This window comes from Nylanderia fulva, unplaced genomic scaffold, assembly GCF_048542155.1.
Source record: "Nylanderia fulva isolate GAGA-0341 unplaced genomic scaffold, ASM4854215v1 Scaffold10, whole genome shotgun sequence".
Lineage (NCBI taxonomy): Eukaryota > Metazoa > Arthropoda > Insecta > Hymenoptera > Formicidae > Nylanderia > Nylanderia fulva.
Genome location: NW_028189193.1, coordinates 5,827,972 through 5,849,940, shown reverse-complemented (window position 1 = coordinate 5,849,940; position 21,969 = coordinate 5,827,972). Strand labels below are relative to the sequence as shown.

At 30.4% G+C, this 21,969-nt stretch overlaps 2 protein-coding genes across 2 annotated transcripts; both read left to right on the top strand.

Moving 5' to 3' along the window:
- The first annotated feature begins 7,261 nt into the window (after positions 1 to 7,261).
- On the top strand, positions 7,262 to 9,584 carry LOC146725261 (beta-keto L-gulonate decarboxylase-like). The gene is made up of 6 exons (XM_085483403.1): positions 7,262 to 7,347; positions 7,919 to 8,299; positions 8,371 to 8,466; positions 8,537 to 8,752; positions 8,873 to 9,039; positions 9,409 to 9,584. The coding sequence occupies exons 2-6, from the start codon at positions 7,954 to 7,956 to the stop codon at positions 9,544 to 9,546; spliced, it is 963 nt and encodes a 320-aa protein (XP_085339529.1). The 5' UTR covers positions 7,262 to 7,347; positions 7,919 to 7,953; the 3' UTR covers positions 9,547 to 9,584.
- A 9,101-nt stretch (positions 9,585 to 18,685) lies between these two features.
- LOC114945026 (beta-keto L-gulonate decarboxylase-like) lies at positions 18,686 to 21,278 on the top strand. Its single transcript, XM_029321111.2, has 6 exons — positions 18,686 to 18,750; positions 19,322 to 19,702; positions 19,774 to 19,869; positions 19,936 to 20,151; positions 20,272 to 20,438; positions 20,809 to 21,278. The coding sequence occupies exons 2-6, from the start codon at positions 19,357 to 19,359 to the stop codon at positions 20,944 to 20,946; spliced, it is 963 nt and encodes a 320-aa protein (XP_029176944.2). The 5' UTR covers positions 18,686 to 18,750; positions 19,322 to 19,356; the 3' UTR covers positions 20,947 to 21,278.
- The last annotated feature ends 691 nt before the right edge of the window (positions 21,279 to 21,969 follow it).

Below are 21,969 nucleotides of genomic sequence, written 5' to 3'. Positions count from 1 at the left end.
TAGTATAAGATTTTTTTATTCGTATCGATGCGCTCTATCATCACACAAACGTTGTTAAGAGTGTTTCGGGACACCCATATATAAATATATATATATATATATATATATATATATATATTTAAATTAAATAGAGAACATAAACAAATATAAACCAAGTTTGTAAAATACACACAAATATATTTTTATCTATATATTACTTTATATTTTTGTATAATAGACATTCATATATTAATTTTTCTTAAATATTTATATAATGTAAACCATACAGATGTTACATATCATCAAAATATTATTTATATATATGCATACATATATTATATAATATTTAATTATACAAATTTATATATGTATATATTTCACAAACTCTCTTTACAAAACGATCTATAGAAATAATTTACCAAAGTTTGATGATTTACATAATGACGATTCTTTTTAAGGAAAAAAATAGTTTTAAAAATACTATTTTGCGTATATGTTTAGTACATATACGTTATATGTTATGTTTCCATTTTTATATTTATTCTATTAACATATAACCCAGTCAAAAACAATAGTTAAATCGACGTCAAATCAATATCAAATCGATACCGAATTGGTCGAATCGATATCGATTATATGTCTTTTTGTCCGATCATTTATGACTGGAAAAGCAGACCATTAAAATGATAGTATATATATAGTGTTTCAAAAATATGAAATCATATTGTTTGGCATTAATTACAATATACAAATCGTTTAAATGCGCGTGATGTACTTCATGTTAATAGAATATTAGTTGTCACAATTATAATAAAAATAAAATAACAAGAATAAAAAAAGACTTTTAACCACCTTACCTTCCGAACGTTCTCGCCCTCTCAGCTCTATCCGGTCAATGTAAATTCCATTATTGGCGTTGACCGATTCCGCGGCGCTGAACGCGTCCACGCGTGTTTATCGGCCGCTCTTCCGCATTTATGCGAGCATCCGGCGAAGAATGGATTCTTCGTGTAAGCTGGGAAAAATCCGAGAGAGGACTTACGTCTTGGTCCAATTTTTTTTCACGGAGGCGCGAAAAAAGAAAACGACGTTTATCTGGTCTTTTCTGGAACGGGAGGAGAAAGAGATACACAGGGTGTTCCATAAGAAATTGCTGAAACTAATCAGCTGTCGTTTTTTAATGTGTGCAGTTATTGAGAAATGAAAAATTGTGTTGGAAAGAGAAAAGTCTGCAGCTTTTAATAGATATAAATAAACAATTTGTATACCAGTTTATTAAACAAATATAAAAAAAAGTAATAAAAAAAGAACTAATAATCACATATGTAAACTAATGATAAATATTGTCAAAATGCTCACCATTTGAATTTATAATAAATTCTATTCTTTTACAAATATTTTTTAGAACTTTTTTTAACATGTCATTTTTAATGTTGATGATCCTATTAATAGCTGCTATTAAACCCAGCTCTTTTGAAAATATTTATATATAGTTTATGTGATTATTAGCACCTTTTTTATTATTTTTTTATCAATAAAATAAACTGTATGAACATTTTATGTATATCCGTTAAAAACTGCAGATTTTTCTCTTTCCAAGACAAACTTTTGTTTTCTTAATAACTGCATGCATTAAAAAATAACAGCTGATTAGTTTCAGTAATTTCATATGAGACACCCTGTATAAGTATTTGTATTAAATTTTGTTGGTAAATTCAAGATATATTTACAATAACTCTAATCGATATTGACTTGTACATTGACCGTTTTCATATTTTGTTGTTATTTCTTTGTACTTTTAATTACATTTAAGAGAATAATATATACTAATTGTAAAACGTTCCGTGCGATTAGTCACACATTTGCAAACACCGAAAGAAGACACGTTTGACGATAATACTAATTTTATTATATGAACAATAAGACATTTCATAACGTAAGTACAAATTATATATATATATATATATATATATATATATATATATAATTTATGCGTACATTTACAATTATATGCAGAGATATTTTTTCGTTTATATAATTTATAACATAATTATAAGGTGTTTGATAAACTTCAAATCATTTAAAGATATTTTCTGAACATGTAAATTATACGTGTACAAAATAACAGAAAAAGAATAACCTCAGAACCTAGGAACATATATATTTTATTTCTTCTAATTCAAATATTGTATTTCTTCAAAAATAATTATAAATGTTTTTTTTTTAAACTTAGAGAATCTTCAAAATTTCAAATCAATCTAATTTAATATACAAATTTTCATTTTTAACATTAGATATATTTGCTTAAATTAATTACAATTTACTTTTTAAAATGCATGTCATAAAACACAATTAAACATAATTTTACATCATATCTTTAAAATATATGTACATTATTAATAATACTATATTCTCTTTAAAAATAATTGTGATATACTCTGCTACATGTTACGTTCTGTATATAAATTACTGATACAATAATTGTTGCTTTTTTTATAGCAATCTAATCAATCATTACATTCTTACATAGCACGACATTGTCGCGTTAAACTCGAATTGAGCATTATGGGTAAACCGAATAAGCCAAAACATGTTAGGCGTGAAAAAAACATTAGAAATAAAAATATAATTGAGAATAATCCCAGAGGTGAACCCACAAATAATCCCGAAAAAAAGCTGAAAAAGGAACCTGTAAAAGAATCTAAACTTGTCGTACCAAAAGAGTCTGGAGAAGATAACAGTGTTATTACAAATGAATGACATTAGAAATGAGCCCGACAATGACCCCGAAAATGAACCTGAAGATGACCCCAGAGTTGAGGTTGAATGCATATCATCATTGAATTCAATTAGTCTTGAAGATATCAGGGACAGTACGTATAAAACATTTATTACTTAATTTAGTTATTTAATACTTTACATCTGTTATTGCATATTGCCACAGTTCTGTACAAATTACACGAATACTTTGACGAATTTCAAATTGAAATTGTTGCCTGTCCTGATTTAACCAGAGAACCGTACAATTTTGAAGCGACTGGTAAGAAATATAACAAGCATTCTTGATCTTTTGCATTTGAAATACTATAGTCTTACATTTTAACAGGAATGTCCTGGATTACATCTATTTGGGAAATATATACTCCTAATTTTCGCCTAGCGAGAAAGAACTATTTGTTCAGTATAAATAAACCGGCAATGGTGCTCAAAATACGCGCTAAAGGACGCAAAACCAATTACAACATCATAACATTAATACAGAATATTCGGACGGCATTAAACTAACTATGGTTGGTATCACAATACATGTTATATCTTTACTGAACTCGATACACGTTGACCGTATGGTAATTTCTGCGATGCCCTCTGATGCCGTATGAAGCGAATTGATCATGCTTATGGTTGTCCTTTGCCCTTTCACCGACAATCTTAACCGTTTTACTAAGCTCTCCGAAATGAAATTAGCTGTAGCACACGTATTCAATAACGCTCGACATTTAATAACATCGCTCGCATTGTTCTCAACATAAATCATCGCACTGATCACTAATTGTGGCGTTATGTCTCGCGATACCAACGTCCGCATTGTCTAGTCATACCGTATTTACGTTTGCGTTCATTTTCGCGTCGGTCTTATTCGCGTTTGATCGATCCTCTTGATGCAACAACGTATTATGACGCTTATTGCAAAAAGTGCAATTCGAATATTTGCAGGCTTGATCACGATGCGAACGCAGACAATGGTAGCATATTTTTGCCTTTCTCACGATCTCAATCCGATCCACGACCGAGAGCGCCTTAAATCTATCGCATAAGAACAAGGGATGTTTCTTATTCTTGCACATAATGCAACCACGTGCCGTATTTATTACGAACGCCTTATTCGCGGTGCCGAAATATCTCTTTTTAATTGCGACCTTGCACGATCTTCCTTGCGTCTCCTTCGCCTTTATACGCTCTCGTTTCGAGGCGCACACTGCCGTTTTATATAATAATTTGTAGATCTGATCTACTTTCGGGAATTCGTCGTGATTAAGTGTAGCCTCCCATTTTTCTAGTGTGACCTTCGGTATCTTACTTTCCAAAACATGCACCACGATCTCACTATTAATATCGACTCCTAGCGCGTGTAACAAGGCTACGTGTTGCTGCGCGTCGTCCGCGATTTTTGACAACCTGTTGGTTGTTTCTTTGTCAAGAGCCAGTAAGTTAAGAATTGATGCATTCTACCATTAACATAATATTATAAATGTGGACACGATTCGCATATCTCATCGCCACTACACCAGTCAACAATTTTCACTACATCTAACCTTTTCGTCGCGCAATCACTCAGCTAATAGCATAAAATCATAAATACAAATTAAAATAACCAAAAATTTATACGCATTTCATATATCATACTTTTATTATGCACAATATAAAAGAATAGATCAATTAAGTAGTATGAATCAACAATGTCTCAGTACATTCAGTTTCTTCGTCTCGCAATCATTTTCTCATTAACATAAAATTATAAATGCAAGTCAAAGTAATAAAAAAGTAGCATGCATTTAATATATCATAATTGTATTATACGCAAAAGAAAAATTTAGATACATTAAGTAATACGAGTCAACAATTTTTCACTACTTCCTTTTTGTCGCGCAATCATTCTACCATTAACATAATATTATACATGTGAAGTCAAAAACCATAAAAAAGTTAGAAGCACTTTATATATCGTACTTTTAATATGCACAAATTAAGAATGTACATAGATTAAGTAGTACCAGTCAACATTTTTCGCGACACTTAGCTTTTTCGTCGTGCAATCACTCAGATATTATCATAATATCATAAACGCAAATCAGAATTAATAAAAAATGCACATACTTTATATATCGTAATTTTATTGTGCGCATAATTAGAATATAGGTAGATTAAGTAGTACGAGTCAACAATGTCTCTCTATATTTAGTCTTTTCGTCTCGCAATTATTCTATCAATAACGTAAAATTATAAAAGCAAATCAAAGCAATATAAATAGCACACACATCATATATCGTAATTTTATTATGCAAATTAAGAATATAGTTAGATTAAGTAGTACGAGTCAACAATGTCTCACTTAATTTAATTATTTTGTCTCGGAATCATTCTTCCATTAACATAAAATCATAAATGCAAGTCAAAGAAATATACAAATTATATGCACTTTATATATCGTTCTTTTATTATGCGCAAAATAAAAATGTAAATCAATTAAGTAGTACGAGTCAACAATTTCTCACCACGTGCAAACTTTTTGTCACGCAATCACTCAGCTTTTAGCATAGAATCATATATATGTATAAAAAACAAAAACATTTCATATATCGTATTTTTATTATGCGCAAATTACGAATGTAGATAGATTAAGTACAAAATACCAGTCAACGATTTTCACAACACTCAGCCTTTTCGTCGCGCAATCACTTAAATATTACCATAAAATCATAAACGCAAATTAAAATTAATAAAAAATGCACGTACTTCACATAATTTTATTATACGCAAAATTAGAATATAAATAGATTAAGTAGTATGAGTCAACAAATTCTTACTACATCAGGCTTCTTTGTCACGCAATCACTCAATCGTTAACATAAAATCATAAACGCAAATTATAAACAATAAAAACTGTCATGCACTTTATATTTCATAATTTTATTATGTACAAAGTGAGAATATATATACGACAAGCTCGTTTAAAATGTAAATTAATGTTGGTACTTTTATAAAATTATACTTTTAACTTTCTCTTCCTCTCTTTCTTCTTTACTGTCTCTTTTAAAATTCTAACATTTATTTACATTTTAAAAACTACAGACCTTCCTCTTTCCAACGCAATTTTTAATTTCTCAACAGCTGCATGCATGAAAAAAATTTCAGGTGATTAATTTCAGCAATTTCCCTTGGAACACTCTGCACATTTCTACCAGAAGTAGACATCGATGCTGTAATAGCAAGGTTAACATCCCCAGATTAGACATGTTTAGAGTTAGACCTTATGCCTAGTTATCTTCAGACAGGATATCGCCTCCTATTTGGCGGGTGCCAGACGACTCTCAATTTTTATTTGGCTAGACTAGCCGGCGCTCTGGCTCCAACAGTCTGGTCCTAAGAGGAGGACAAAACGGGGTGGGATTATCGGCGGGCCGAGAAGGCTCGATGCAAAAAAAAGAGAGAGGAAGGTACAAGAAGAGAAAGAGAAATAACTAGCAGGAGTGGAAAGGGCCAAAGGGCAAGAGAGGGAAATCCCAGAATAGTAGGGATATCGATTTCATCCAAATATCCGCGCTTCCAGCAAATATGAAGAGATGAATAGAGAGTTGCGTCGCGTCCATCGCGATGCCAGAGATTACGTCGCGTTATGTTGTGCAACTGGGCACTTTACCTCACAGTTTCTTGTCCTCCTCTTTACCCCTTAGTCCGTTCTCGCCTTCTCAGCTCTATCTGGCCGATGTAAATTCCATTATTGGCGTCGACCGATTCCGCGGCGCTGAACGCGTCCACGCGTGTATATCGACCGCTCTTCCGCATTTATGCGAGCATCCGGCGGAGAATGGATTCTCCGAGTAAGCTGGGAAAAATCCGAGAGAGGACTTACGTCTCGTTCCAACTCCTTTTCACGGAAGCGCGAAAAAAAAACGATATCTGGTCTTTTCTGAAACGGGAGAAAGAAATACACAGAATGAAATTGCTGAAATTAATCAGCTGTCGTTTTTTAATGTGTGCAGTTATTGCAAAATGAAAAATTGTGTTGGAAAAAGAAAAGTCTGCAGCTTTTAATAAATATAAATGAAATATTTGTATACCAGTTTATTTAACTGATAAAAAATAATAAAAAAAGAGCTAATAATCACATATGTAAACTAATGATACATATTGTCAAAATGCGCACCATTTGAATTTGTAAAAAATTCTATTCTTTTACAAAAATTCTTTAAAACTTTTTCTAACATGTCATTTTTAATGTTGTGATGATCCTATTAATAGCTACTATTAAACCTAGCACTGTTGAAAATATTTCTTAATAACTGCATGCATTGAAGAATAACAGCTGATTAGTTTAAGTAATTTCATATGAGACACTCTGTATAAGTATTTGTATTAAAATTCGTTGGTAAATTCAAGATATATTTACAATAACTCTAATCGATATTGACTTGTACATTTGACCGTTTTCATATTTTGTTGTTATTTTTTCCGCTTTCGGTTACATTTGAGAGAATAATATATACTAAAACGACCTGTGCGATTAGTCATACATTTGCAAACAGCGAAAGAAGACACGTTTGACGATAATACTAATTAAAGTAATCGAACAATAAGACATTTCATAACGTAAGTACAAATTATTATATTTATATATATATATAATTTATATGTACATTTACAATTATATGCAGATTTTTTTTGCGTTTATATAATTTATAATATAATTGTAAGGTGTTTGATAAATTTGAAATCATTTAAAGATTTTTCCTGAGCATGTAAATTATACATATACAGAATAACGGAAAAAGAATAACCTCAGAACCTAGGAACATATATATATTATTTCTTCTAATTCAAATATTTCTTTAAAAATAATTATAAATGTTTTTTTTAAACTTAGAGAATCTTCAAAAATTCAAATTAATCTAATTTAATAAACAAATTTTTATTTTTAATATCAGATATTTTTGCTTAAATTAATTACAATTTACTCTTTAAAATGCATGTCATAAAACACAATTAAACATAATTTTACATCATATACTTGAAATTTATGTACATCATTAATAATACTATATTCTCTTTAAAAATAATTGTGATATACTCTGCTACATGTTAAGTGCTGTATATAATTTACTGATATAATAATTGTTGCTTTTTCTATAGCAATCTAATAAATTATAACATTTTTACATAGCACGACATTATCGCGTTAAACTCGAATTGAGCATTATGGGTAAACCGAATAAGCCAAAACGTGTTACGCGTGAAAAAAACATTAGTAAAAAAAATAAAATCGAAAATAATCTCAGAGGTGACCCCACAAATAATCCCGAAGAAAAGCTGGAAGAAAAGCCTGTAAAAGAATCTAAACTTGTCATACCAAAAGAGTCTGGAGAGGAAAACGAAAATCGCCCTGCAGCAGAGCTCGGAAATGACCTCAATGCAGCGTTATTACAAATGAGCATCAGAAATGAGCCCGACAATGACCCCGAAAATGAGCCTGAAGATGAACCCAGAGTTAAAATCGAATGCATACCATCATTTAATTCAATTACTCTTAAAGATATCAGGGATAGTACGTATAAAACATTTATTACTTAATTTAGTTATTTAATACTTTACATCTGTTATTGCATATTGCCACAGTTCTGTACGAATTACACGAATACTTTGACGAATTTCAAATTGAAATTGTTGCCTGTCCTGATTTAACCAGGGAACCATACAATTTTGGATGGCCTGGTGAGAAATATAACAAGCATTCTTAAATGATCTTTCTCATTTGAAATACAATAGTTTTACATTTTAACAGGAATGTCCGGGGATTCATCTATTTGGGAAATTTATACTCGCTTGATGATAAGAATTAACAATGAAGTAGTACCGTATATAGCGGAAGGGAACCATTTTTTCAGTGACCTAAAACCGGGAATGGTGCTCAAAATACGCGCTAAAGGACGCAAAACCAATTACAACATCATAACATTAATACAGAATATTTTGCATAAGCGCTTATATTTTAAAATAGGTAAAAAATTGTTTATACAAAATTATATAATTTCATTACCAAAATAAATACAAAGTAAAAACTAAAATATTAGTTCAGAGAAATGACATATACATAAATCTTTCATACTTAATACTTAAGGGTTAGGTGGTTTCCTCGTAATAGAAGGGGGACACATAGAACTGGGCAAATTTCTAAGGAATGGCTCATCATGGTACGATTATATAAACTGTAATTCAAATACACACGTATTTAACGGCGTAATAGTCAATGATCCAGTCATAATTGAAGGACAACATGATGGACTTGTAAGTTATTTGTGCACATCCAAAAAATAATTTTTTAAATATATACAATTTTAAATTCTCGATTTTCATATAAATCGTATAATTAAATTATAAATTGTTTTTGTTTATATTGTTATATTCTTTATATTTTCATATATTTTCTATGTCTTTCTTTGATTATAATTTACGAGTTTATACGCGTTTTGTTATATATTTATACTATGTTATGGAAATTAACATATATTTATATTTCAAAATTTTTTATGATCATAGTAACATGAGAATGATAACATTGATATTTGATTTTCAATGCGACATAATATTAAATAACATTAATTTATTAACATTAATTCATAATAACATTAATTTCATAAACTTTATATTTTGCAGTTTTATACAAATGATCGTTACATGTTTCGCTCAACCTCTGATATTGACTTCGGCCGATTTCTCAACGACATCACGCCAGAAGAGACAGAATATGTTGGTTACTTTGATGTAGCAGAACGTATGTTTTATTATTATTAGCATACTTACTAAAACGTATCATTCTACATACATTAATTTATAAACTTAATGTATAATTATTAATATTTTGATAAATTTATAATCTTAATTTATAATTATTAATATCTTAATTTATAATCTTAATTATGATATAAATTTGTCCACGCTTGAAATAAAATCATGTCATCTGTACTAGCTGTGCTTCGTGATAAATGTGAAATATTTTTATGAGATATTTAAGCCGATAATGTTATAACATATTTTCGCTCGATAAAATATCATTGAGATATTTCATATATATCTTTAGTTTTGCGAAATTTATAATCTTAATTTATAATTATTAATATCTTAATTTATAATCTTAATTATGATATAAATTTGTCCACGCTTGAAATAAAATCATGTCATCTGTACTAGCTGTGCTTCGTGATAAATGTGAAATATTTTTATGAGATATTTAAGCCGAAAATGTTATAACATATTTTCGCTCGATAAAATATCATTGAGATATTTCATTTATATCTTTAGTTTTGCGAAAGAATTATCTTATTAATTTTGAAACGTAAATCGTATTAATTTTTATTAATTATTTATTTTATTATTTATTTATTATTTATTATTTATTTTATTATTAATTTATTATATTTTAATACGGATTGATTTGAGTAGTACACATAATCTATGTTTTTATTTCGATTAATGGTGGAGAAAAATATCAGAGAAGAATATGTTTTAAGAAGTTCGATAATATTATTATAAACTTTTTCTCTAAATATTCTATAGATGTACAAATTATCCGACAATTTTGATTGACAATTAGCAAAAAATATATACTGTATATTAATATAAATATATAAAAATGTGTATTTATAGAAATATATATATATATATGTATATATATATATATATATATATATATTCATTTAAATTAAATAGAGAACATACTAATATAAACCAAGTCTGTAAAATACACACAAATATATATATTTATCTATATACTACTTTATATGATTGTATAATATACATTTTTATAATTGTTTCTCTTTAATATTTATATAATGTGTACCATACAGGTGTTACATATCATAAAAATATTATTTATATATATGCATACATATATTATGTAATATTTAATTATAAAATTTATATATGTATATATTCCACAAACTCTCTTTACAAAACGATCTATAGAAATAGTTTACCAAAGTTTGATGATTTACATGACGATTCTTTCTAAGGAAAAAAATAGTTTTAAAAATACTATTTTGCGTATATATTTAGTACATACGTTATATTTTATTTTTTCATTTTTATATTTATTCCATTAACTTATAATCCAGCCAGAATTAATAGTTAAATCGACGTCGAATCAATATCAAATCGACACCGAATTGGTCGAATCAATATCGATTTTATGTCTTTTTGTCCGATTATTTCTGACTGGGAAAGCAGACCATTAAAATGATTGTATATATATTGTGTTTCAAAAATATGAAATCATATTTTTTGGCATTAATTATAATATACAAATTGTTTAAATGCGCGTGATGTACTTCATGTTAATGGAAGATTAGTTGTCACAATTATAATAGAAATAAAATAACAAGAATAGAAAAAGACTTTTAATCTTCTTTTTCCCTACCCGTTCTCGCCCTATTAGCTCTATCCGGTCGATGTAAATTTCATTATTGGCGTTGACCGATTCCGCGGCGCTGAACGCGTCCACGCGTGTATATCGGCCGTTCTTCCGCATTTATGCGAGCATCCGGCGAGGAATGGATTCCTTGGGTAAGCTGGGAAAAATCCGAGAGAGAACTTACGTCTTGTTCCAACTTTTCTTCACGGAGGCGAGAATTGAACAGATCCTATGGGACACTCTGTGCATCTCCTTTTTCTTTCGCTCTAGAAAAGACCAGAGATACGTCGTTTCCACTTCCAATAATTGCTGAAACTAATCAGCTGTCGTTATTTAACACTGTCGTGTGCAGTTATTAACAACTGTCGTGTGCAGTTATTGAGAAATGAAAAATTGTGATGGAAAGAGAAAAGTTAGCAGCTTTTAATAAATATAAATAAAATGTTTGTATACCAGTTTATTTCACTAATAAAAAGTAATGAGAAAAGGGGTAATAATCACATATGTAAACTAATGATAAATATTTTCGAAATGCGCATCATTTGGATTTGTACAAAATTCTATGCTTTTATGAAAATTCTTCAAAATTTTTTCTAACATGTCATTTTTAATGTTGATGTTCCTATTAATAGCAGCTATTAAATCTGGCACTGTTGAACATATTTATATTTAGTTTATGTGATTATTAGCAATTTTTTCATTGTTTATTATCAATATAATAAACTATATAAACATTTTATTTACATTTATTAAAAACTGTAGACTTTCCTCTTTCTAACACAATTTTGGTTTTTTCAATAATTGCATACATTAAAAAATGACAGTTGATTAGTTTCGACAATTTCATATGAGACATCATGTATGTTCTAAGAATTGCGCTCTTGTTCTCCCTTTCCCATATTAGCAATTTATACGTTTTCAACTCGACGAAATTTTGAGAGTGCGCTACTCTCAGATTTATAAAAAAGAAAATATGAGATATGCATCGAGAATTGCGAGACAAACGCGCTTGAATAATTTAATTTTCTATATTTTAGTTGATAATTAAATTAGCAAATGCTGTCTCTTTTTTATGCACAAAGAAGTGACAGTCTTTTTTAAATTTAATTATGAATTAAAATATTGAAAATTAAATTATCTGAAAAGATTTTTGTTTTAATATAGTATATAGCATGCTAATATAATATATAGATTCAATAAAATTCATATGAAATTAATAATGTTTAAAACATCATTTAACTTATACATTACCCTTATTTTATATACAGGAAACACAAATTTATTGTATTTATAAATAAATGTTTATTTCAAAGCTGTCTAATAAATATTTCATTTGAAACTATATAATATTATATATTGATTTGATGTGAAAAATATTTATATTTGATATAAGAAAATTCGTTTCAAAACAGATAAATTATTTGTTTCAAATAAATGATTTATTAGGCAGTATTGCAATAAATATTATTAATTTAATTTATTCTTATTATTAATTTAATTAATTTAATAATTTTTTGCAGTGTATAATTACATGAAGAAAGTGAAGCCATTCCGATTAATGCTCATTTTCGCAGTTGGTCCATTGCAGTTACGTCATACGGCGAAATTCTCTCTGTACTTAGGCAAAAACTTTCTTACTTCGACAAATTAGTTTTCAAATTTCCGATTAATCCTCCGCACTCTAAAACATATATATATATATATATATATATATATATATATATATATTGTCCGTCTTTCTCTGTTTCACGATAATTTTAAAGAGATTACGCGAACAGAAAGAATAATCGAATTCCCCGAGAAAAATAATCGCGCTGTCAGCAAACCCGCGCAGAATTCTCATAGAAAAACGGTAAAATATTTGGGATGGCCTTTCCTTTTCCCTGTTTCCTTCTCCCTTTAAGCGCAGATTAAAACTCGAAGGGTGTTATGTGGGTTGATGTAATCCGATTCAACTACACCGTGATTTCGTATATGTTTTGTATTTTCTTTATTATTACTTAATTCACGAACTATAAGTCCGTGTACACTGCACTTTTATATTTCGATATAACTCTAATCGTTAGCTACTTGTAGCTTAGTACGCTAAAATCAGAACAGAACTGAACGCACAGACAATCGTTTTTTTTCTTCTAGGGTCCGCTATCCCTTCTTTTGTTTATTCTAATGACGCCTCATCGGCCTCAAGTAATATGAAGCGGAAGATCGATATATTTGTTTTTCGAAAGACAGGACCGACCAGCGATCGACGGAAATCGGCGATCTTTTTTTGACCTTTCAGTATACGAACGACGGCCTGAGCGCATTTTAAAACTATTGGTTTGTCTTCGGCCAATCACGTGATACTCTCGTGACGCATTTGTATAATGCCATTGACCGCCCGCACGACGGAGAATTCGGATGTATACATTATAACGCTTTGTTTATTATGATCGGGTTCGCATACGTATAAATTGTGCACGATTCGCGTATCTCATCGCCACTACATCCTCCCACCGTTAAGAGGTATCGATAAACATTGATCATCCTATACGTAGTGGCTACGCGTATCAGATAGCGTTAGGGCTGTTTTCTGCATGATTCACCCACAACAACGCCTGAACAGCATCTCTGCGTCGTTTTTTTTTTTTTTTTTTATTACGCCTAAGAGAATGTTGTCGGGGTTGTGGTTCACGACGACGCCTTGGGTCATGTTGACTGGCTTTACGTAACCATATTCATGTACATGCCTGAGTTGCGATTGTGTTTATGCGTCCTGTTGTATAATTCGCTTATATTTTGACTGTAAGAACGGATAGAATTATAAGTACAATTTTAGTACAATCGCATCGTTTGTCATTACGTATCGACAAGAAGAAGACATATGTATTTTGTCCCCATCTTTAGTAATCCGTTCGCTGTTTTGACGACAACGGCTCGTATGGTACCGTTCTCTCCGGGATGTACTTCCACGATCTTGCCCAATGCCCATTGTGTTGGTGACAAATTCTTTTCCTTGAAAAGTTCGATTGATCCGTTCTGTACCGATGGTCCGTCTTTGACCCATTTGCTCCTTATTTGCAGCTCATTTGAGTATTTCAAGTGCCATCGTGACCAAAAATCTTGTCTAACCTTGGTGATGTGTTGCCAAGTAGATAGCCGATTGTCTGGAATATTTGACAAATCCTCCTCCGGAAAGGCAGTTAACGGTTTGCCAATTAAATAATGAGCAGGTGTTAATGCAAGTGAATCATTCGAGTCAGATAATAATGCAACTATAAATCGAGAATTTAGTATACCCTCGATTTCGATCGTAAATGTGTTTAATTCCTCAAATGTGAAGAGTGAGTCGCCTATTACGCGCTTGAAATGGTGTTTGTACAATTTTACTGTTGCTTCCCATAGTCCGCCGAAATGCGGAGCCATGGGTGGTATAAAATGCCACACGATACGGTGTTTTGAACGCAGCAGGTCGTCTTTATCTAACATGGGACTTAATTTGTCTAGTTTACCCTTCGATCTGGACGACGCGTTCGTGATTCTATGTATTTTGTCCGAGAATCTTGTATAAATTTCGAAACTCGGATTTCTGCTGCGTCTATTCGCGGGACAAAAACGTAAACAATATGCAACAAATCTAATTAATTTAGAATACGATAAATATCTATCAAAGATCACAGTTTCGTTAAATAGCACGTATTACTGACCGTTGATGTCGACAATGCCATACTACCTGCGATCACCCAACCTAATCTTGTCTTTTGTAAGTACAGCTCGTGTCCCGAAACCGATAAATTAATTTGTCCGACTGAAAATAATGCCAGCGTAGCGCCGGATCCGATTAATACATCTATCGCGCGCGACAGATGAAACTTGGGATCAGCCAGCTTAATGTTCGGTGGGATGTTAATATTTCTTCGCAATATAATTTCGGACGGCATTAAATTAACTATGGTTGGTATCACAATACATGTTATATCTTTACTGAACTCGGTACACGTTAACCGTATGGTAATTTCTGCGATGCCCTCTGATGCCGTATGAAGCGAATTGATCATGCTTATGGTTGTCCTTTGCCCTTTCACCGACAATCTTAACCGTTTTACTAAGCTCTCCGAAATGAAATTAGCTGTAGCACACGTATTCAATAACGCTCGACATTTAATAACATCGCTCGCATTGTTCTCAACATAAATCATCGCACTGGTCACTAATTGTAGCGTTATGTCTCGCGATACCAACGTCCGCATTGCCTAGTCATACCGTATTTACGTTCGCGTTCATTTTCGCGTCGGTCTTATTCGCGTTTGATCGATCCTCTTGATGCAACAACGTATTATGACGCTTATTGCAAATAGTGCAATTCGAATATTTGCAGGCTTGATCACGATGCGAACGCAGACAATGGTAGCATATTTTTGCCTTTCTCACGATCTCAATCCGATCCACGACCGAGAGCGCCTTAAATCTATCGCATAAGAACAAGGGATGTTTCTTATTCTTGCACATAATGCAACCACGTGCCGTATTTATTACGAACGCCTTATTCGCGGTGCCGAAATATCTCTTTTTAATTGCGACCTTGCACGATCTTCCTTGCGTCTCCTTCGCCTTTATACGCTCTCGTTTCGAGGCGCACACTGCCGTTTTATATAATAATTTGTAGATCTGATCTACTTTCGGGAATTCGTCGCGATTAAGTGTAGCCTCCCATTTTTCTAGTGTGACCTTCGGTATCTTACTTTCCAAAACATGCACCACGATCTCACTATTAATATCGACTCCTAGCGCGTGTAACAAGGCTACGTGTTGCTGCGCGTCGTCCGCGATTTTTGACAACCCGTTGGTTGTTTCTTTGTCAAGAGCCAGTAAGTTAAGAATTGATGCATTCTACCATTAACATAATATTATAAATGTGTAGTCAAAAACCACAAAAAAGTTAGAAGCACTTTATATATCGTACTTTTAATATGCACAAATTAAGAATGTACATAAATTAAGTAGTACCAGTCAACATTTTTCGCGACACTTAGCCTTTTCGTCGTGCAATCACTCAGATATTATCATAATATCATAAACGCAAATCAGAATTAATAAAAAATGCACATACTTTATATATCGTAATTTTATTGTGCGCATAGTTAGAATATAGGTAGATTAAGTAGTACGAGTCAACAATGTCTCTCTATATTTAGTCTTTTCGTCTTGCAATTATTCTGCCAATAATGTAAAATTATATACGCGAATCAAAGCAATAATAAGAGCACACACATCGTATATTGCAATTTTATTATGCAAACTAAAAATATAGTTAGATTAAGTAGTACGAGTCAACAATGTCTCACTTAATTTAATTATTTTGTCTCGGAATCATTCTTCCATTAACATAAAATCATAAATGCAAGTCAAAGAAATATACAAATTATATGCACTTTATATATCGTTCTTTTATTATGCGCAAAATAAAAATGTAAATCAATTAAGTAGTACGAGTCAACAATTTCTCACCACGTGCAAACTTTTTGTCACCCAATCACTCAGCTTTTAGCATAGAATCATATATATGAATAAAAAACAAAAACATTTCATATATCGTATTTTTATTATGCGCAAATTACGAATGTAGATAGATTAAGTACAAAATACCAGTCAACGATTTTCACAACACTCAGCCTTTTCGTCGCGCAATCACTTAAATATTACCATAAAATCATAAACGCAAATTAAAATTAATAAAAAATGCACGTACTTCACATAATTTTATTATATGCAAAGTTAGAATATAAATAGATTAAGTAGTATGAGTCAACAATTTCTTACTACATCAGGCTTTTTTGTCACGCAATCACTCAATCGTTAACATAAAATCATAAACGCAAATTATAAACAATAAAAACTGTCATGCACTTTATATTTCATACTTTTATTATGTACAAAGTAAAAATATATATACGACAAACTAGTATAAAAGATAAATCAATGTTGGTACTTTTATAAAATTATATATTTAACTTTCTCTTCCTCTCTTTCTTCTTTACTGTCTTTTAAAAAAAAAAAAATTCTAACATTTATTTACATTTTAAAAACTACAGACCTTCCTCTTTCCAACGCAATTTTTAATTTCTCAACAGCTGCATGCATGAAAAAAATTTCAGGTGATTAATTTCAGCAATTTCCCTTGGAACACTCTGCACATTTCTACCAGAAGTAGACATCGATGCTGTAATAGCAAGGTTAACATCCCCAGATTAGACATGTTTAGAGTTAGACCTTATGCCTAGTTATCTTTAGACAGGATATCGCCTCCTATTTGGCGGGTGCCAGACGACTCTCAATTTTTATTTGGCTAGACTAGCCGGCGCTCTGGCTCCAACAGTCTGGTCCTAAGAGGAGGACAAAACGGGGTGGGATTATCGGCGGGCCGAGAAGGCTCGATGCAAAAAAAAGAGAGAGGAAGGTACAAGAAGAGAAAGAGAAATAACTAGCAGGAGTGGAAAGGGCCAAAGGGCAAGAGAGGGAAATCCCAGAATAGTAGGGATATCGATTTCATCCAAATATCCGCGCTTCCAGCAAATATGAAGGGATGAAAAAGGAGTTGCGTCGCGTCCATCGCGATGCCAGAGATTACGTCGCGTTATGTTGTGCAACTGGGCACTTTACCTCACAGTTTCTTGTCCTCCTCTTTACCCCTTAGTCCGTTCTCGCCTTCTCAGCTCTATCTGGCCGATGTAAATTCCATTATTGGCGTCGACCGATTCCGCGGCGCTGAACGCGTCCACGCGTGTATATCGACCGCTCTTCCGCATTTATGCGAGCATCCGGCGGAGAATGGATTCTCCGAGTAAGCTGGGAAAAATCCGAGAGAGGACTTACGTCTCGTTCCAACTCCTTTTCACGGAAGCGCGAAAAAAAAACGATATTTGGTCTTTTCTGAAACGGGAGAAAGAGATACACAGAATGAAATTGCTGAAATTAATCAGCTGTCGTTTTTTAATGTGTGCAGATATTGCAAAATGAAAAATTGTGTTGGAAAAAGAAAAGTCTGCAGCTTTTAATAAATATAAATGAAATATTTGTATACCAGTTTATTTAACTGATAAAAAATAATAAAAAAAGAGCTAATAATCACATATGTAAACTAATGATACATATTGTCAAAATGCGCACCATTTGAATTTGTAAAAAATTCTATTCTTTTACAAAAATTCTTTAAAACTTTTTCTAACATGTCATTTTTAATGTTGTGATGATCCTATTAATAGCTACTATTAAACCTAGCACTGTTGAAAATATTTCTTAATAACTGCATGCATTGAAGAATAACAGCTGATTAGTTTAAGTAATTTCATATGAGACACTCTGTATAAGTATTTGTATTAAAATTCGTTGGTAAATTCAAGATATATTTACAATAACTCTAATCGATATCGACTTGTACATTTGACCGTTTTCATATTTTGTTGTTATTTTTTCCGCTTTCGGTTACATTTGAGAGAATAATATATACTAAAACGACCTGTGCGATTAGTCATACATTTGCGAACAGCGAAAGAAGACACGTTTGACGATAATACTAATTAAAGTAATCGAACAATAAGACATTTCATAACGTAAGTACAAATTATTATATTTATATATATATATAATTTATATGTACATTTACAATTATATGCAGATTTTTTTTGCGTTTATATAATTTATAATATAATTGTAAGGTGTTTGATAAATTTCAAATCATTTAAAGATTTTTCCTGAGCATGTAAATTATACATATACAGAATAACGGAAAAAGAATAACCTCAGAACCTAGGAACATATATATATCATTTCTTCTAATTCAAATATTTCTTTAAAAATAATTATAAATGTTTTTTTTAAACTTAGAGAATCTTCAAAAATTCAAATTAATCTAATTTAATAAACAAATTTTTATTTTTAATATCAGATATTTTTGCTTAAATTAATTACAATTTACTCTTTAAAATGCATGTCATAAAACACAATTAAACATAATTTTACATCATATACTTGAAATTTATGTACATCATTAATAATACTATATTCTCTTTAAAAATAATTGTGATATACTCTGCTACATGTTAAGTGCTGTATATAATTTACTGATATAATAATTGTTGCTTTTTCTATAGCAATCTAATAAATTATAACATTTTTACATAGCACGACATTATCGCGTTAAACTCGAATTGAGCATTATGGGTAAACCGAATAAGCCAAAACGTGTTACGCGTGAAAAAAACATTAGTAAAAAAAATAAAATCGAAAATAATCTCAGAGGTGAACCCATAAATAATCCCGAAGAAAAGCTGGAAGAAAAGCCTGTAAAAGAATCTAAACTTGTCATACCAAAAGAGTCTGGAGAGGAAAACGAAAATCGCCCTGCAGCAGAGCTCGGAAATGACCTCAATGCAGCGTTATTACGAATGAGCATCAGAAATGAGCCCGACAATGACCCCGAAAATGAGCCTGAAGATGAACCCAGAGTTAAAATCGAATGCATACCATCATTTAATTCAATTACTCTTAAAGATATCAAAGATAGTACGTATAAAACATTTATTACTTAATTTCGCTATTTAATATTTTATATCTGTTATTGCATATTGCCACAGTTCTGTACGAATTACACGAATACTTTGACGAATTTCAAATTGAAATTGTTGCTTGTCCTGATTTAACCAGAGAACCATACAATTTAGAAATGATTGGTGAGAAATATAACAAGCATTCTTGTTCTTTTGCATTTGATGTACAATAATCTTACATTTTAACAGGAATGTCCGGGAATACATCTATTTGGGAAATTTATACTCGTTTGATGATAAGAATTAACAATGAAGTGGTACCGTATATAGCGGAAGGGAACCATTTTTTCAGTGACCTAAAACCGGGAATGGTGCTCAAAATACGCGCTAAAGGACGCAAAACCAATTACAACATCATAACATTAATACAGAATATTTTGCATAAGCGCTTATATTTTAAAATAGGTAAAAAATTGTTTATACGAAATTATATAATTTCATTACCAAAATAAATACAAAGTAAAAACTAAAATATTAGTTCAGAGAAATGACATATACATAAATCTTTCATACTTAATACTTAAGGGTTAGGTGGTTTGCTCGTAATAGAAGGGGGACACATAGAACTGGGCAAATTTCTAAGGAATGGCTCATCATGGTACGATTATATAAACTGTAATTCAAATACACACGTATTTAAAGGCGTAATAGTCAATGATCCAGTCATAATTGAAGGACAACATGATGGACTTGTAAGTTATTTGTGCACATCCAAAAAATAATTTTTTAAGTTATATACAATTTTAAATTCTCGATTTTCATATAAATCGTATAATTAAATTATAAATTGTTTTTGTTTATATTGTTATATTCTTTATATTTTCATATATTTTCTATGTCTTTCTTTGATTATAATTTACGAGTTTATACGCGTTTTGTTATATATTTATACTATGTTATGGAAATTAACATATATTTATATTTCAAAATTTTATATGATTATAGTAACATGAGAATAATAACATTGATATTTGATTTTCAATGCGACATAATATTAAATAACATTAATTTATTAACATTAATTCATAATAACATTAATTTCATAAACTTTATATTTTGCAGTTTTATACAAATGATCGTTACATGTTTCGCTCAACCTCTGATATTGACTTCGGCCGATTTCTCAACGACATCACGCCAGAAGAGACAGAATATGTTGGTTACTTTGATGTAGCGGAACGTATGTTTTATTATTATTAGCATACTTACTAAAACGTATCATTCTACATACATTAATTTATAAACTTAATGTATAATTATTAATATTTTGATAAATTTATAATCTTAATTTATAATTATTAATATCTTAATTTATAATCTTAATTATGATATAAATTTGTCCACGCTTGAAATAAAATCATGTCATCTGTACTAGCTGTGCTTCGTGATAAATGTGAAATATTTTTATGAGATATTTAAGCCGAAAATGTTATAACATATTTTCGCTCGATAAAATATCATTGAGATATTTCATATATATCTTTAGTTTTGCGAAAGAATTATCTCATTAATTTTGAAACGTAAATCGTATTAATTCTTATTAACTATATATTTTATTATCAATTTATTATCTATCATTTATTTCATTATTTAAATATTATATTTTAATACTGATTAATTTGTGTAGTACACATAATCTATGTTTTTATTTCGATTGATGGTGGAGAAAAATATCAGAGAAGAATATGTTAAGAAGTTTGATAATATTATTATAAACTTTTTCTCTAAATATTCTATAGATGTACAAATTATCCGACAATTTTGATTGACAATTAGCAAAAAATATATACTGTATATTAATATAAATATATAAAAATGTGTATTTATAGAAATATATATATATATATAATATATGTATATATATATATATATATATATATACATTTAAATTAAATAGAGAACATACTAATACAAACCAAGTCTGTAAAATACACACAAATATATATTTATCTATATACTACTTTATATGATTGTATAATATACATTTTTATAATTGTTTCTCTTTAATATTTATATAATGTGTACCATACAGGTGTTACATATCATCAAAATATTATTTATATATATGCATACATATATTATGTAATATTTAATTATACAAATTTATATATTCCACAAACTCTCTTTACAAAACGATCTATAGAAATAGTTTACCAAAGTTTGATGATTTACATAATGACGATTCTTTCTAAGGAAAAAAATAGTTTTAAAAATACTATTTTG

What these genes read in the sequence shown, in the direction of transcription:
- LOC146725261 (XM_085483403.1), top strand. Translation starts at nt 7,954, where the DNA reads ATGGGTAAACCGAATAAGCCAAAACGTGTTACGCGTGAAAAAAACATT. An exon ending in ATACAATTTTGGATGGCCTG is followed by an intron (nt 8,467 to 8,536) that starts GTGAGAAATATA and finishes ACATTTTAACAG; the next exon opens with GAATGTCCGGGGATTCATCT. An exon ending in GCGCTTATATTTTAAAATAG is followed by an intron (nt 8,753 to 8,872) that starts GTAAAAAATTGT and finishes TTAATACTTAAG; the next exon opens with GGTTAGGTGGTTTCCTCGTA.
- LOC114945026 (XM_029321111.2), top strand. Translation starts at nt 19,357, where the DNA reads ATGGGTAAACCGAATAAGCCAAAACGTGTTACGCGTGAAAAAAACATT. An exon ending in GCGCTTATATTTTAAAATAG is followed by an intron (nt 20,152 to 20,271) that starts GTAAAAAATTGT and finishes TTAATACTTAAG; the next exon opens with GGTTAGGTGGTTTGCTCGTA. An exon ending in AAGGACAACATGATGGACTT is followed by an intron (nt 20,439 to 20,808) that starts GTAAGTTATTTG and finishes TATATTTTGCAG; the next exon opens with TTTTATACAAATGATCGTTA.